This window comes from Hordeum vulgare, chromosome 1H (assembly GCF_904849725.1).
Source record: "Hordeum vulgare subsp. vulgare chromosome 1H, MorexV3_pseudomolecules_assembly, whole genome shotgun sequence".
In the NCBI taxonomy this organism is placed as follows: Eukaryota; Viridiplantae; Streptophyta; class Magnoliopsida; order Poales; family Poaceae; genus Hordeum; species Hordeum vulgare.
The window spans coordinates 446,828,738-446,845,673 of NC_058518.1; the positions used below are offsets into that span (position 1 = coordinate 446,828,738).

The window sequence follows — 16,936 nt, forward strand, 5'->3', positions numbered from 1 at the left end:
AAGGAGAGAGGCGCTGAATGAATGCGCTAGAGGTGACAAAGAATTGCCAGTCGATCGGGATGCGAACGTCTTCCTCTGCTCCTGAACTCAACGTAAAAACCGAAACAAAATAAAATAAAATTCAGAGATTCTGATTTTTTTTACGACAAACTTTGATAAATGTTTTGTGTGCTTGACAAATTTTAGCACGAAATAAAATTTATGAAAGTCATAGTAAAAATAACAAATCAGCAATTACATTTTTGTACTACTCCCTCCGTCCCAAAATAAATGACTCAAAAATAACTCAACTTTATACTAAAATAAGTATAAAGTTAAGTAATTTTTGAATCATTTATTTCGGGACGAAGGAAGTATTTTTTGTTATATTGTCTACCGGGAGCATTTGGAAGCAGATACTCCGTTGTTGTCAGGATTTTGTTTGTTTGTTAAAAGACATTTTTTGTTTAATCGGTATATCAAGTTGGCACAATCCCTCCGACCTAGTGTGCAATCTTTTCATAGCCTGATGAACCCGGTTGACACATCCAATACAATCAAAAAGAAAATACTGTTTTCCATCAATAGTAACGTAGTCCTGTCTAAGTTGGGTTGGATCATATCCAAAATTTACGTCATCATATATGATAGGAGAAAGCTTCCATGGTCTTATGCTTCAACACGTCATCGTAAAATGATCCATGTCCTACCACCTTTGCACGATAGATCAAGTACGAAATTATTGCGCACATGCATGAATAATGTATGTACCAGATTAAGTGTATTTTCAAAAAAGAAGTCACATAATTTCTAGTAAGTCATAACACCAAACACAAGGCTGCCGCTCCCACAAAAATGTTTGCAGAAAACTATTTGTCACAACCCGCAACCAACTAAGAACATATTACGCCCAATGTGGTGAGACAAAATTTTGAAACTACTTGAACTATGAGGCACACTGTATGAACAAATAGGTGTTTAATAAACTCATCATATTGGCAAAAGACGCGGGTCTTACTAACTCGCGTTAAAAATAGACGTTTAATAAACTCATCATGTTGGCAAAAGACGCAAGTCTTACTAACTTTGCCAATTACAATGTGCCAGCTTATCTCTAGTCATCACACATATGTTTAGAAACTGGAGGAATTTCTTCATTTGAAGAGGAATTTTTAGCTTTCAATTTTTTTCTATTATCAACAGCACATCATTATGGATAATAGCCCCATTTAAGGACTTGACTGAAAACCTGCCATTTCATGCAAGTTTTATCAAAACTCATCTGATTACTTTGATAGTTAAATGGGCTCGAGACATGAGAGCAATTCGCTCCACGCTACGAGGCGAGACCCTAAAACATCCCGATGAAAGGAAATACCAAGCTTTGCTTGTCCCAAAATATGTGCGATTGTGATTAATTTGTGTCTAATAATCTGATACTTGCTTGGCTATTGCATTATAAGGGGGTGCTCCCCAAAGTATCTCCTATAATTTAACCTAAGAATCATCCTTAGCCAAGAAAGTGCCAAACTGGAAATATAATTCCTTGGCATTCATCACGGGAGTTGAGAAATGGCTTTGGAACCACATACTTGTTACGAATGATTTCCTGTCACATTCTATTCTCAGTACTTATTTACTAAGAAGGACAATGTTTTTAATTTCTGTATCTTGGATTCCAAGACCCTCTTGACTCTTAGGCCGCCACATTCCACCTAGCTAGCCGATACTTCTTTCGTTCGTTGTCACACTGCCAGGAAAATCTGGATTTAAATTAGTCCAATCTTTGTAGAACCCCTTTTGTTAAGAGGAAGACCAGATGCATAAAATTATATTGCTTTTGATGGCATTGATCAATACCAAACAAGAGTTTGGCCTTTCAGTTGGCGAGCCGTTTCTCAAATTTTTCTTCCACATTTTTTCACTCAGCTAAACTTAAGCGTTGATACTGAATAAAAATATTCAGGTACCGAATAGGGAACTGCCCAAGCTGGCAGCCAAAAATCGAAGCATATTCAGATGCCGGATCTGGGGCTTAACCAAAGCATAAAAGTACACTCTTATGCCCGCCAAAATGTAAGCAACGACCTACTTATCCCACAAAACTCCTCTTTTAGTTCATCACTCGCTGTAAAATCAAGACAAACTTCGTAATATTGTGGTATTATCCTCAAGTCTGCCCCACTGACATTCTTACCGTCCAAATAGGTGCACTCAAAAATTTGTTTTTTGATGAGAGGGTGATCCTTAATTTCCATTAATGGTAACCAAAAGCTGCTACGTACTATATAATTGGCCACCTCACACAACACCACCGAAAGCGTGGTTACACTCAACTCAACAGTACACAATTGGAAATCGGTTGCAGATCATTGATCATGCTAGCAAGCACAAGTCCAACCACGAACACTCCTCCTTCGGCGCGCGCGTGCACCCCCTGCCGCCCATGCGCGCACCACCACCACTTCCACCACCACGCTTCTTGACACTGCACATCTTTGGCTGCCATGCCAGCCTATAAATCCATGTACTCGCGCTCCTCACACTCTCAAACCCAACTGCCACTCTACTCCTCTACTACTCCAGTGTAGCATAGCGCCCAAGCTAGCTCTACTCCAGTGGCTAGATTCGTCGGCCTCCCTCTGGACGTCTATATATAAGCAGGCCTAGTGGCCCGAGATCAATCCATCCTTCAGCTGAGTCCAATCCAACCAACACAAGGAGTTCATCAGCTTGCAACGGTTTTCTGTAATGGAGGCCAGGACCGCCATTGCGCTGCTCCTCGCGCTCGTGGTCGCCGCGAGCTTCCTGTGCGACGGCGTCCACAGCCGCCACCACCACCACAGCAAGCGCCACTCGGCCCGGCCGCCGTCCCACGCGCCTGGGCCTTCGGGCCCGAGGCGGGCTCCTTCACCTAGCCACTCGTCTCCTTCTGCGCCACCGCCTCCAATGCCGGGAGCGCCCGCCCCCGCGCCGTCCGACGACGGCGACAGCGTGTACGACGTCATCAAGGACTTCGGCGCGGTCGGGGACGGCGTGACGGACGACACGGACGCGATCAAGACCGCTTGGGACACGGCCTGCCAGGAGGACGGGGAGAGCGTCGTCCTCGCGGCCGCCGGGCACTCGTTCCTGGTGCACACCACCACCTTCACCGGGCCGTGCCAGGGCAGCGTCACGCTGCAGATCGACGGCGCGATCGTGGCGCCGAGCGAGCCCACGGCGTGGCCGGCCAACAGCAAGCGCAACTGGCTCGTGTTCTACAAGGCCGACGGCACGTCGCTGCGCGGCTCCGGGCTCATCGACGGCAAGGGGCAGAAGTGGTGGGACCTCCCCTGCAAGCCTCACAAGGGAGGAAGCACGCACGGACCTTGTGACAGCCCAGTGGTGAGTGGCCTAACCCATCCACGCAGTACTGCTGCTTCAAGCCTTTAATTAACGGTATTATTCATTAGTAGAGTAAGTGCTAAGTGTATGCCGGACGTTGATATCCTGTGCTGTGCAGGCGCTTAGGTTTTTCATGAGCAACAACGTGACGGTGCAAGGGCTCAAGGTGCAGAACAGCCCGGAGTTCCACTTCCGGTTCGACAGCTGCCGCGGCGTGCGCGTCGACAGCCTCTCCATCAGCTCCCCGGCGCTGAGCCCCAACACCGACGGCATCCACGTCGAGAACACCCAGGACGTCCTCATCACCAACACCGTCGTCTCCAACGGCGACGACTGCGTCTCCATCGGCGCCGGCACCCTCAACGTCCACATCGAGAACGTCACCTGCGGCCCCGGCCACGGCATCAGGTTCGCATCCAATCCATTCCTTTTCCTTGTAGGAGTAGATGTTTCATGTACTGCAGCGGGCAGTGGCATTGGCTGACATTTGGGCTGGTGCTCTCATCGATGGCAGCATCGGGAGCCTGGGGAAGCAGGGGTCGCGGGCGTGCGTGGCCAACATCACGGTGCGCAACGCGGTGATCAGGCACTCGGACAACGGCGTGAGGATCAAGACGTGGCAGGGCGGCTCCGGGTCGGTGTCGGCGGTGACCTTCGAGAACGTGCGCATGGACGCCGTGCGCAACCCCATCATCATCGACCAGTACTACTGCCTCACCAAGAGCTGCGAGAACGCCACCACGGCCGTCTTCGTCTCCGACATCACCTACGCCGGCATCCGGGGCACCTACGACGTGCGCGGCCCGCCCATCCACTTCGGCTGCAGCGACGCCGTGCCATGCACCAACATCACCCTCTCCGGCGTCGAGCTGCTGCCGGCCTCCGGGGACACCGTCGACAGCCCCTTCTGCTGGAACGTCTACGGCAACACCACCACGCCCATTGTGCCGCCGGTGGCCTGCCTCATAGAGGGCGTGCCCAAGAACGTGGATGAAACTAGCAGCTTGAAGTGTTACTGATGACGCCACCATCGCACGTCCCTCCCTTATACTAGATGAGGAAGTAATTAAATCCAGAGAAAATATATTAGGCCGCCAGAAGGAAAAAAAAACTTAGTGAAAGTATGGTCGTGTAGTATAAATTACCTATATATTGTATATAGAAAGATGAAAATGTAACAGTATGAGAAGATTTGTGTGACAGTTACCAGAATATACATGCAGAATGCTCTGTTTTTTTTTTTTTGCGAGACATGCAGAATGCTCTGTTACCATATAGTACTTCCTTTTTGCCGACTTATAGTGCATAGAATATTTTTCAAGAAAATAAACTTCATTAACTTTGGTCATGTTCTTATAAAAATACCAATATTTACAATACTAAAACACCATTAGACATCAAATATGCTTTCATTTCATATGGTATGTTACGGTATCCTAACTGTTCGTATTCTTTCTAGTAACTTTGATGAATATTTATCAAGTTCAGTTCTAAAAAAATATTATATGCACTATAATTTGGCGAAGAGGGGCTACCAAGTAGTTGAGCCCCGCGTAACCGGCGTTTTTAGAGTCAGTTGTAGCAGTTGTTTAACCATGTACCTAAACTATTGAGTACATCAAAAGTTTGGATACAACTCATCCGTTATTTTCCTAGTAGCAGATGAATCGAGCTAGGCATTCTATCGAGACTTCTCTAAGGAAAATTATCTTCGCGGAGTTTGTGAACAAGTACACTCATGGCTTTATGAAATCTCGTATTGTAAAGGATGAGATTCATAGACACTAGCATCCATGGCATACTTTTATAGAAAAATCCCATCCAAACGAGGCATCAGAAATTCGCTCCCAACGGGATTCAGACGGGCGCAGGGTACATCATTGTGTCCGTGTTTCAGTTCCGTATTGTGACCATGAAAAAGGCTAGACCCTTTCTCTTGTATTTTCTGGCTAGAACCTTTCTAAGCAGCGGAATCATCAAAACTACGATCAAGCCCGGCGGCACATTTTCTGCAGGATCTAGCATACTTCCACGCATCTGTGTCAACAATATACAACCTCCTTTGGTATTCGTAGCTAGACTTGTTGATGACTAGTTTTGTTTCTCGTTAGCTCCCCCATCCACGGACCCACCCGCACGGTCACAAGTTATAAAACCCAAATTGACAAAGGGAGCACTGTGGATCTCAAACATTATCAAGGACTCAAGGTACAATAATAGATACTACATGACCTAGCAAAAGGCACGATAAAGCCATCGCCGAATGTGCGGCAAGAATTAAACAAAAGCAAGCCGGGGCCTCTCAAGGCATGCCTAATAACTTTCTGCCCTGATAATGCCACCCACATAACACAGCGTGAGGAAAGAAAGGTGTGCGACGACTCCAGACGACTTACTAACAAGTGTGCAGCTCAATTGATAAAAATAAAATAAAATGTGCAGCTCAAAAGTGAACTAGTAACTGTCTTTAAAAGTTAAAAAACACTTAGTACGTTCATTATTAATAAAAGTTTATGTATACTATTTTACTGGTTTTTTTAGGAATGTAAAACAAAGCACCTACTAGTATGTAAGACCTAACCAACCAAGAAGTGTCGGCCCAATTCGCATGTTGGTTTGCAGCAAAAGGAAGGTGGTAAAGTCATGGATTAGTGTTCTTGTGGGCGCATGGCCTATACGCAAAGGGAGATCAATGGAGAGGGAGCTGGCCGGACCGGTACATGTTGGCACGCAAAGTAGCACGGTGCTGCTCTATAATCGATGGACGGATGCTCGATCCCACATGCATGATCAGCCTGTGCATGATGGTCGTCCGATCGACGCTGGGTGGATGCATCACGCAGATAGGATAGGACTAGCTGGGCATAATTCCACGCAAGGAGGAGGAGGAGGAGGAAAAAGTGGAAGAAACCCCGAGGCGCAGGCAACCTCGGAGCGCCACACACAGTGGCAGTGCATCTGCAACGGCGCGATCGACACCCGTGCGTGCATGTATGCATGTAGTATGCAACATGCATGGCTCGGGAATCGGAATCCATCGAGGCGTGAGGTGAGTGATGGAGAGCTCGGTGCCTGGCCTGTTCTCCAGCCAGTTGCACCACCCCTCACGCTCGATCGCGCCGCGGCCGGCCGGCCGGCAGGCAGATCGCCGGGCATGCTCGCGTTGCGGCGTGACACATGACGCACGCGCGGGGCGGGGTGGACGGCCGGGTCGGCGGTGGAGGATGTGGTGGCGGGGCGGCCGGAGTCAGTCAGTCAGTCGGTCCTAAAAGGTGGAGGGGCACTGCCGTCGCTGCCACTACGTAGCCCACCCACGGCTGGGCTCTGACCTGACCTGGCCGGACCGCCCCCTCCCAATATGATATGGAGTGTATTTCGCACTCTCGCGTGGGAGGGTGGCAACGGCAATGGCATGCGCGCATCCAGTTGCGGCGTTGCGTCCGTGTGTTGGCCGGCTGGTTTGCTTTCCTTGCAATTTGCATAGTGCTGCTGCACGTGTTAGAATGTTCTAGCCGCTTCTAAACTTTTGGCTGTCGGGTTGAAAATTTTACCAAATATGGTGGAATCTGTGGCTAGCCAAGGACACCGCCAATTTTCCGGCCAGAATTTCCAAATAATTTTGCATTTTTACATAGTATGGACGCAATCGTTTATATAAAAACACATACACTCATCCATGTAGACACCGAAATAAATGCTCTCCTCGCCCTCGCCTTCTCGAGGCGGAGAAGAGGCGTTCGGGGCGGCCATTAATGGCGACCTACCCTCTTCTATTCCCCGAGGCCACCCCACCCACCCCATTCATTCCACCTGCTGCCCGGACATCTTCCCCTTTCGCATTGCATCTCGCTTCCGTCGCCATAGGTGGACGAGATGCCGGGGAGGTCGAACAGCAGATCCTGCGCACGGAGGACGCATCCGGTGGTGCAGGTGGCGCCGCCACTTACCAGGGAGCAGCTGACTCCGATTCCGGTGGTCCAGCTGCAGGTGATCGAAGCAGACACACCGGAGGCAAGGGCGGAAATCATGAGGATGGTGCGCAAGCGCTTCCCCGACCGCTTCAAATGGCCCGAAATCTGCGTGCAAATCATTCGCAACGTGATGTATATGGAGAGCACGCATTTCATCGGCGACGATGGAGGGATGTATCACGATATGCTCTTTTAGGCAATCCAGGAGGCGGAGTCGTCGGATCCGATTCAAGTAGTGAGGTGGGCAAGGTACAAGACGGAATACCCCTCCAGGCTCAACATCGGGCTCCATCAGTGGTGGGACTTGCGGGCGTTCCGCCGGAGTTCCTGCCATCGGGGACCCATTTCTCTCCCTACATGTGAGCAACGCGGCCCTCTGCCTGCGGGAGCAGCTGACTCCGATTCCGGTGGTCCAGCTGCAGGTGATCGAAGCAGACACACCGGAGGCAAGGGCGGAAATCATGAGGATGGTGCGCAAGCGCTTCCCCGACCGCTTCAAATGGCCCGAAATCTGCGTGCAAATCATTCGCAACGTGATGTATATGGAGAGCACGCATTTCATCGGCGACGATGGAGGGATGTATCACGATATGCTCTTTTAGGCAATCCAGGAGGCGGAGTCGTCGGATCCGATTCAAGTAGTGAGGTGGGCAAGGTACAAGACGGAATACCCCTCCAGGCTCAACATCGGGCTCCATCAGTGGTGGGACTTGCGGGCGTTCCGCCGGAGTTCCTGCCATCGGGGACCCATTTCTCTCCCTACATGTGAGCAACGCGGCCCTCTGCCTGCGGGAGCAGCAGGTGGACATGCTGCCATGGCCCGGGGATCAAGGAGAGATGCTTCATTTTCGGGATGAGGTGAATCAGATCCCAATCCTGTTCTACATGTCCTGGTAGAGAAATCTATTGATGCGGGCTTTGTTGCCTTAGATTCTGCCTCTGTTGAGAAGCTCGGGGTTATTCCTAATAAAAATCATGAAGAAATCCCTGTGGATAGGGTGAATTCCGGAGATAGCTTGGGATCTCCCAATTCTCAGGCGAACACCACGGCGGGCCGTGACCTCGCTTGTGTGAGGGCGGCTACTGTGCTCTCAAAAACAAAGGCAGCGAATCCTGGCCCCCCTCCCCACCCCTGCCCTACTCATCGGGGGATCTATGGTTGGAAGGAAAGTGGGTTTTGGAAAGACGCTTTCCTTTTTGAGTGACGGGGAGGAAAAGGTAGTGACGGAATTTTTTGGGCAGCTCTCGGCTATTGCTTCCCCAAGTCACCACCGCTACTATATTACGAGAGAGACCAGTCCCGTAAACCCTAGCTTTGCGATCTTGAGATTGTTCTGGGTAAGAAAATACATATTTCAATCGAAGAAGTTCAGAGTGCAGGATTGCTTCCCAGTTCCTTCCCTTGGGCCTTTTGACCCGGTTCCTACTATCTTTAAGGTTTCTGTGGAGAGGATCGACCCTGGATCTAGATCGTTTGTGGAGGCAGTCAAAGCGACCATGGAGAATCGAGGGAACCCATGGTAGAAGCAGCGGTGCAACCCCCGATGAGGAAGCAAAGCCCTAGGATGGGGAGGGGCGGGGCACCTGCCCCTGCTCGGGCTGCTCGGATCGGAGAGCCCATGGGAGGTGCTGTGGGGAAGCAAGCCCCGACAGTGCAAAATGTGCCTCCTCCCACCACTGCTGTAGCTCCTACTGCTCCTCCAGTCCCTGTGGTACAGATAATCGATCCAAAGTACAAAGACATGACATGTTTTAATTATAGTTGGCCTGGTCACTATGTTGAAAATTGTATTGAGCCGAAAAAGTGCTTCATCTGCTCTCGGACTCACAATATGAACAAGTGTTTGGCATGGGCTAAACCCCATCCCACTGCTACTTAATTTGGAAGTACAGCAGTAGGGTTAGGATTTTATCATGTGGATATTCCTGTTGTGGCTGAATCAAGTTGGCTGGACTACAAATGTTGTGCTATGCTGAAAGTGATCGAAGGGGAGGTTTCTGCTGAGGAGCTACTGATCCAATTAAATGGCATCTTCTGCAAGAACAAAGAGTGGCCCTGACAGATCACAGAGTTGAAGAACAAGAAGTTTTTGCTCAGATTCCCCCTTGGAAGAATGTTGAAGACCTGATTGAATTTCCTGCTTTTAATCTACCTATTGATGGTGTGTGTGTGTGTGTTAAAATCTGTGAATGGGAAGGAATGCTGGATGAATTTGGAGAAATTACACAGGCTTGGGTGCAAATAGATGGTGAAAGTGCATGTAGTTCACATGTGTGGTTTTGGTAATTGATGACAATCCTAATAGACTAATGTTTGCATTGAGTTATACATTTGAATAAATGTTCTATTTGCAATGCATTAAGAATATTGGATAAATTTAAGGATGTTTGTTCCATGAAGATGCAAGAAGGAGTTCGAATGAATTCTAAATGAATGTCATATACATATTGTTGTGCATGCATCAAGGATGAGCTTAACGTTTGAATCAAATATGATACGATCAAGATGAATTCCATGTGATGAACAAGATGTGATCTATGTGTAGTTCATTGAGGATCTCAAACACTTTCATGCTTTTGCATATGGTTTAAACCATGATGGATCAAGATCTTGAGAGAATAGTTAAAGAGAATAATTCTACATATGTCTTGGAAATAGGATCATGATGAGATCATACATTGAGTCATGGATGATTATGTCTTCAAGGAAGTAATTCAAGTGAAGAATTCATTGTGACTCTCAAGATACTATGTTGTATCATGAAGACGAGCAAGTTATAGCCAATCTGAGATTCATGGAGAAACTTGATATGGTCATGGTGAATCAAGATATTGGTAATCATGTCTTAAAGCAACAAAGCATAGTGAAGAAATCAAAAGGGCCTTCAAGACATTAAGTTTAATCGTGGATCAAGATAAATATTGACGAAGATGAAGATCAAAGATTTAACTCAAAGATTACCATCACACAACCGCAAATGATGTACCACATGGGAACTTGTGGTATGGTAAGTAATTGTCAATTGCACATTGTGTACTAACCCAAACTATGTTATATCTATGTTGATTAGGTGATTCTCACGGGCTTGCATTAAGAGAAATATTCCAAGTGTACATGAGAGGATGACATCAAGATATGATGATCATGGTTGACAAGGGAAATCTCAAGATAAGCATCCTAAAGGATTACATGCTTGAAGCGCGTGGATGATCACATGATGTACATGTGAAGATATAATGCAATGAAATAATCCCCACATGGCGTATGGGGGAGCTATATAAAGTCTTAACCAAATGGTGTGATCAAGGTTATGCTTCAATCTTGAGCAAATAATAAATGTCAACATCAAGCTCAAGTGGAATGCTCAAATCAAAGGTAATAGTTCCTTTGGTTATAGCTGCATGGATCAACGACCATCAAAAAGTATATATGCCCAAGAATGGATTTTTGGAAGCTATCTAGTATAGCTATTTTATGATTCTTGAGTTATAGGGATCCCTCGCTATTAAGAGGGTATGAAAGGTTTCGTAATGGACTTGCTCAAGTCAACATATTCTATACTCAATTCCACTCATATCATACATCCCAAAGTAAAACAGTAAGCCAAAAAGGGTTCCCCAAATTCTATACTCAAACCTTTACATTGACTTCATCATCCATTTTGTTTGATATTGGGTGGTTCTCTATGTGATGACCTGGATCTTTTCAATGGCTACAAAACCGTACCAAGATCATCAAAATCGGAGTTTGTATGTAAAAGTTATGCATGTTTTACTATTTGTATGCTCGTTGTTTATTGGGGGACCGGAAGTTCCGGGCTTGACACCCCAGAAGTTTCGTGCTAAACAGAAAGTCTGCAAAAACCTAGACCAAAGGGTGCCCAGAAGTTCCAGGCCCTCCCAAAATTCCGGAGGCCAGAAGTTCCGGGCACGTTTTGGGACAAGTTCCGGGCTAACGAGAAAGTTTACATCGTGTGGCTCAATGGGGAGCCCGAAAGTTCTAGGCAAGCCCAGAAGTTCCGGACTACGTTTTTCTGTGCATAACGGGCATATTTGGTGGAGCACTATATAAGGTACCCTTCTTCCCCAACAAGATTGAGTTTTTGGATCTGAGATTTCCCCATCGTTTTGAGCTCTCTCCTCCTCCCCCAAACCTCAAAACTCCAATGCATGTGGGGGCAAACTATCCCATGGATCTAGGGTTCATTTTTTGACCTCCTCCATTGTTCCTCTCCTCTTCCATACCTCCATAGCATTAGTTGCTTTAGGTGGGATTGAGGGATTTCAGCATTCTTGTGGTAAATCCAAAGATACTTCTGAGAGTTCTTGAGACAGATTTCATCCAAGCATACATCCACTCCTCCTCTCTCTTTCGACCAAAGCAATTTGTGATTTGAGGAAGTCTTGAGCATTTCCCCTTTGATCTTGTTTTTCCTAGAGGTTGGATACTCTTATGCGGTAGGAGTGCTTCGGTGAGGAATCAACTTGTGATTTGTCCCCCGAAAAGTTTCTGAAGGTTTGGAGGCCAGCTCAAGGTCTACCACTAGTGCTTGGGAATCGCCTTTGTGGTGATATCTCAAGGAGAATAGGGTGAGGCTTCATGGAATTGGTGTGCCTTCGTGGTAAAATCCACCTCCCTAACGGTGACTAGCTTGCCTCCAAGGAAGTGAACATCGGGATACATCCTTGTCTCCGTGACTTTGGTTATCCCTAACCCTAACTCCTTACTTGTGTTTTACTTTGTCTACTTGAGCGTACATTCACTATATATGTTGTTGTCCTCATTATATTGTGTTGGCTATTTCCTTGTAAAGATTAATTATTTAGGCCTACACTTTATATCTCGCAATTCATACTTGCTACTATTGATATATCTTGTATTTAGTGTGAATTGCTAACTTCTGTCATACACTTCCATATCTTGTCATATTGCTCAAGTAAGTTTGTGCAACTTACTTGTGCTTGTTTAGTATCCTTGTTGTGCTCATCTTATTAGAACAATTTGTTGGTGCACTTAGTTGAGGCTGCTATATTTAGGATTTCTGTTGAAACATATCTCCTTAGTTTATTTCCGCATTAGGATATAGCCAAATCCGTTAAAGATTTTATAATGCATATTCACCCCCTCTAGGCGACATCGTGGTCCTTTCAATTCATATCAGAGCGAAGTCTCTCCTTATTATTCTTCACCGCCTAGAGAGTATCGATGTCTACTAGTTGATTAGTGCACAATGACACCTTTGATTTTCATGGCACAAATTATCACTTGTGGAGAATTCGTAAGGTTTGTCACCTTTGGGCCATGGGTCTAAATGCTTTACGAATTGTTTGTAGGGATTTCTTTTGCAAAAGGATTATCCATCTCCATCTATAGATGACATGTATCTTGATTGTGTTGCCTCTCTTACCATTCATCAAACTATAAGCCTTGAAGTGTTTAAGTCAATCTCGACTTGCAAGTCGGCTCATGAGGTTTGGACCAAACTCAAAGATTTATATGGTGGGTCCAATCTTGATGAAGACAATATTATGTTGAAGGAGTTGATGCAGGAGCTCTCCACATTTTTCTATCATGAAGAGCTCTCCATTGCTTCCACCTCCGTTTACTTGCACGCTTCAACATCTTCCACTCCACTAACATGTGGCGTGATATAAGGTAATGACATGGTGAGTGAAGAAATATCTTGTGATGATGGTGTTAAGCTCATTATTAATGATGTTGCTTGTGTAGATGCTAGTGTTGTATCTTCTATGGACTGGGGCATATCTAGCACCACAAATAGTATAAATTATTGTGTTGATAGTCCATGCATATCACCTAATAATTCCTTGACAAATGTTTGTGATGATATGCTTGCTCTCCCGTGTTTCCATGATCAAAATGCTTTGGTTTACTCTAGTTGTTCTATGACTAACCATTTAGAGCAACTCATGAAAAATGAGGCACTCTTGATTGATGAAGAACCTTATTCTCTAAAATAATCATCATCAACCCCCTTTGTTCACATGTGCCTCATGGCAAGAGGTAATAATGATGTATCATCTTCTCTTGGTGATAACGATGATATTTGTAATGAGGATGATGATGATGATTTGACTGAAAATCTCTATGAGGTTGGTAAAATTCTTCATGGACCCAAAAAATTTCTTATAAAAGGTTTCAATATGTTCTTGCTTACTTTGAAAAATGTAATGATTTATTTATTAACGAGCAAGCTAAAAGTGAAAATTTTGAACATGAACTTGATAAGGCTCATCAAACATTCACAAACTTAAGATCTTCAAAAGGACATATTGAAATTTCTCATGGTAAACTTAAGGAGGATTTTGAGATCCTTCTCCTTGAATGCAACAAGGGAGAGCTCATCAAAATCTCTAATATTCACGAGGAGCTTCAGTCTACTCATGAGAAGTCTCTAATTGCTACTTGCTCCTCTCATATTGTCGATGATACTTGTGCATCTAACGCTTCCTCATGTGAAGCATCAACTTTGATGGAGAATGTTGAGTTATGTGCTCAACTTAATTTGCTAACAAGAAATTATGGGAAATTGGAAGAAAGTCATGAAAATCTCTCAAGCACTCAGTAGTATCTTCTAATCTCTCATAATGAGCTAAAGTTAGCACATGAGACTATGGCCACCAAGGTAAAATCTTGTGAGTCTCATGTGAACATTAGCATATCTACTCTAAATGCTTTATTGGCATGTGCAAATCGTTGCAATTCATCCGCCTCTCATATTATCAACAATCATGATGACTTGCTCGCATTATCCTGACCATGAAGTTTCAACTTCCACTAGTCCTATTGTTTCTAGTGTTGAAACTAACCATTTAGAAGAAATTAATGAGCCCAAGGCCCAAGTAACTAGGTTGAAGAAAGACTTCGATAAGTGTGATGTGCTACCTCTTGAGCTTGCATTGGTTTTTCCCTTGAAGAGGAAAGGGTGATGCAGCACAGTAGCAGTAAGTATTTCCCTCAGTTTTGAGAACCAAGGTATGAACCATGTAGGAGTATCAATCCAAGTGTCCAAAGTACCTGCGCAAAAACAGCAAACTTGCACCCAACGCTACAAAGGGGTTGTCAATCCCTTCACGATTGATTGCAAGGTGAGATCTGAAGGCGGAAAGTGCAACGAAGTAAAAGTGTAAGGCGGAAAATATGATGTGAAGTAGACCCGGGGGCCATAGTGTTCACTAGAGGCTTCTCTCAAAATAGCAAATATTACGGTGGGTGAACAAATTACTGTCGAGCAATTGATAGAACCACGCAAAGTCATGACGATATCTAAGGCAATGATCATACATATAGGCATCACGTCTGAGACAAGTAGACCGATACTGTCTTCATCTACTACTATTACTCCACACATCGACCGCTATCCAGCATGCATCTAGTGTATTGAGTTCATGACGAACAGAGTAACGCCTTAAGCACGATGACATGATGTAGAGGGATAAATTCATGCAATAGATATAAACCCCATGTTTTTACCCTTGATGGCAACAACACGATGCGTGCCTCGTTGCCCCTTCTGTCACTGGGAGAGGTCACCGCATGGTATGAACCCAAAACCAAGCACTTCTCCCATTGCAAGAATCATAGATCAAGTTGGCCAAAAAAAACCCACAACTTGAAGACAATTACAAGGATATGAAACCATGCATATAAGAGATCAGAAGAAACTCAAATAAGATTCATAGATAATCTGATCATAAATCCACAATTCATCGGATCTCGACAAACACACCGCAAAAGAAGATTATATCGGATAGATCTCCATGAAGATCATGGAGAACTTTGTATTGAAGATCCAACAGAGAGAAGAAGCCATCTAGCTACTAGCTATGGACCAGAAGGTCTATGGTGAACTACTCACGCATCATCGGAGAGGTCATGGTGTTGATGAAGAAGCCCTCCGTATCCGAATCCCCCTCCGACTAGGCACCAGAACATGCCCCAGATGGGATCTTGCGGAGACAAAAGCTTGCGGCGGCGGAAAAGTATTTTCATGGATCTCTCACGTGGTTTTGGATTTTTTTCGGGAATTTATAGGCGGAAGAGGTAGGGCAGACGAGCCACAGGGGGCCCACAAGCCTGCTAGGTGTGGCCCCCCTGGACGCGCCTAGGGGGCTTGTGGCCTCTCCTGGTGGCCTCTGCCTTGGTTCTCACGTCCCCTGCGTATCTTCTGTTCCGGAAAAAATCTTTTCGAAGGTTTTATTCCGTTTGGACTCCGTTTAATATTCTCCTCTGAAAAGGGTCAAAAACACGGAAAAAATAGGAACTAGCACTTGCCACTGAGTTAATAAGTTAGTCCCAAAAAATATATAAAAGGCATACAAAACATCCAAAGTTTGACAATATAATAGCATGGAACCATCAAAAATTATAGATACGTTGGAGACGTATCAAGCATCCCCAAGCTTAACTCCTGCTCGTCCTCAAGTAGGGAAGTGATAAAGAATGAATTTTTGATGTGGAATGCTACCTAGCATATTTGTCCTTTGTAACTTCTTTCATGTGACATGAATGTTCAGATCCGTAAGATTCAAAACAATAGTTTGCTATTGACATGAAAACAATAATACTTCAAGCAAACTAGCAAGGTAATCATAAACTTTCGAAATAACAAGGCCAAAGAAAATTATCCCTACAAAATCATATAGTCTGGCTATGCTCCATCATCCCCACACAACTAATTTAAATCATGCACAACCCCGGTATTGGCCAAGTAATTGTTTTCGCACTCTTACTTTCTCAAACCTTTTTCAACTCTCACGCAATCACTACAGGAATCACCTTCTTTGCCGTCTGCCATCACAGATGGCAAAGACAAATACCCGGACGGCAAAGACCGTACAACAGACGGCAAAGATTGTCACGGCCGGCAAATTTTCTGCGTCAGCCTACGACGGCATAGGACATTCTTTGCCGTCAGCCCCCTCAAAGCGGACGGCAAAGCTCTTTGCCGTCAGCTTCCCTGAGGAGCTGTCGGCAAAGAGCTTGAGACGGCAGCTGAGAGGCGTTGCCTCCGTTAGGGGTTAACGGAGGCTCTTTGCCGTCTGCCTGGTGGCCAATCTTTGCCGTCTGCCTGGTGGTCAATCTTTGCCGTCTGCCGTGTCCTCCCCTCCCCCTCTCTCCACTCCTGCCCCTCCCTCTGTGCCCTCTTCTTTGCCGTCCGCCCCCCAGCAGCAGACGGCAAAGAGCCTATATGGGTGCCCAGGAAGCACAGCTGGGTGCCATGTGGCACCTTTGCCGTCTGCTGGCTGATGGCAAAGGCCTTTGCCATCAGCCAGCAGATGGCAAAGAGCCCATATTGTCACTGTTTTGTTTATTTTATGTTATTTCACAGCAATAATATATATAATTCATAGCACATATATGATATATAGTTCACAACACATATATGATATACATATAAAGTTCACCAATGTCATTTGTTCATCAATGGACATCCATATATCGAAAGAAACCAACATATACAAAGTTTCATCCATATATATATACATATAGTTCCACATATATTGTTCATCAACACATTGTTCATCAACACATACAAAGAACCAACACATTGTTCATCAACTCAAATAAAAAAGGA

At 45.5% G+C, this 16,936-nt stretch overlaps 1 protein-coding gene across 1 annotated transcript; it reads left to right on the forward strand.

Annotated features, from left to right (window-relative positions):
• The first annotated feature begins 2,544 nt into the window (after positions 1-2,544).
• On the forward strand, positions 2,545-4,609 carry LOC123413542 (polygalacturonase At1g48100-like). Its single transcript, XM_045106478.1, has 3 exons — positions 2,545-3,366; positions 3,485-3,774; positions 3,881-4,609. Exons 1-3 carry the CDS (start codon positions 2,731-2,733, stop codon positions 4,383-4,385), a joined length of 1,431 nt encoding a protein of 476 aa, XP_044962413.1. The 5' UTR covers positions 2,545-2,730; the 3' UTR covers positions 4,386-4,609.
• Positions 4,610-16,936: the final 12,327 nt, after the last annotated feature.

Coding starts and splice junctions, on each gene's coding strand:
- LOC123413542 (XM_045106478.1), top strand. CDS start 2,731: ATGGAGGCCAGGACCGCCATTGCGCTGCTCCTCGCGCTCGTGGTCGCC. Junction 3,367..3,484: donor GACCTTGTGACAGCCCAGTG/GTGAGTGGCCTA, acceptor TGTGCTGTGCAG/GCGCTTAGGTTTTTCATGAG. Junction 3,775..3,880: donor GGCCCCGGCCACGGCATCAG/GTTCGCATCCAA, acceptor CATCGATGGCAG/CATCGGGAGCCTGGGGAAGC.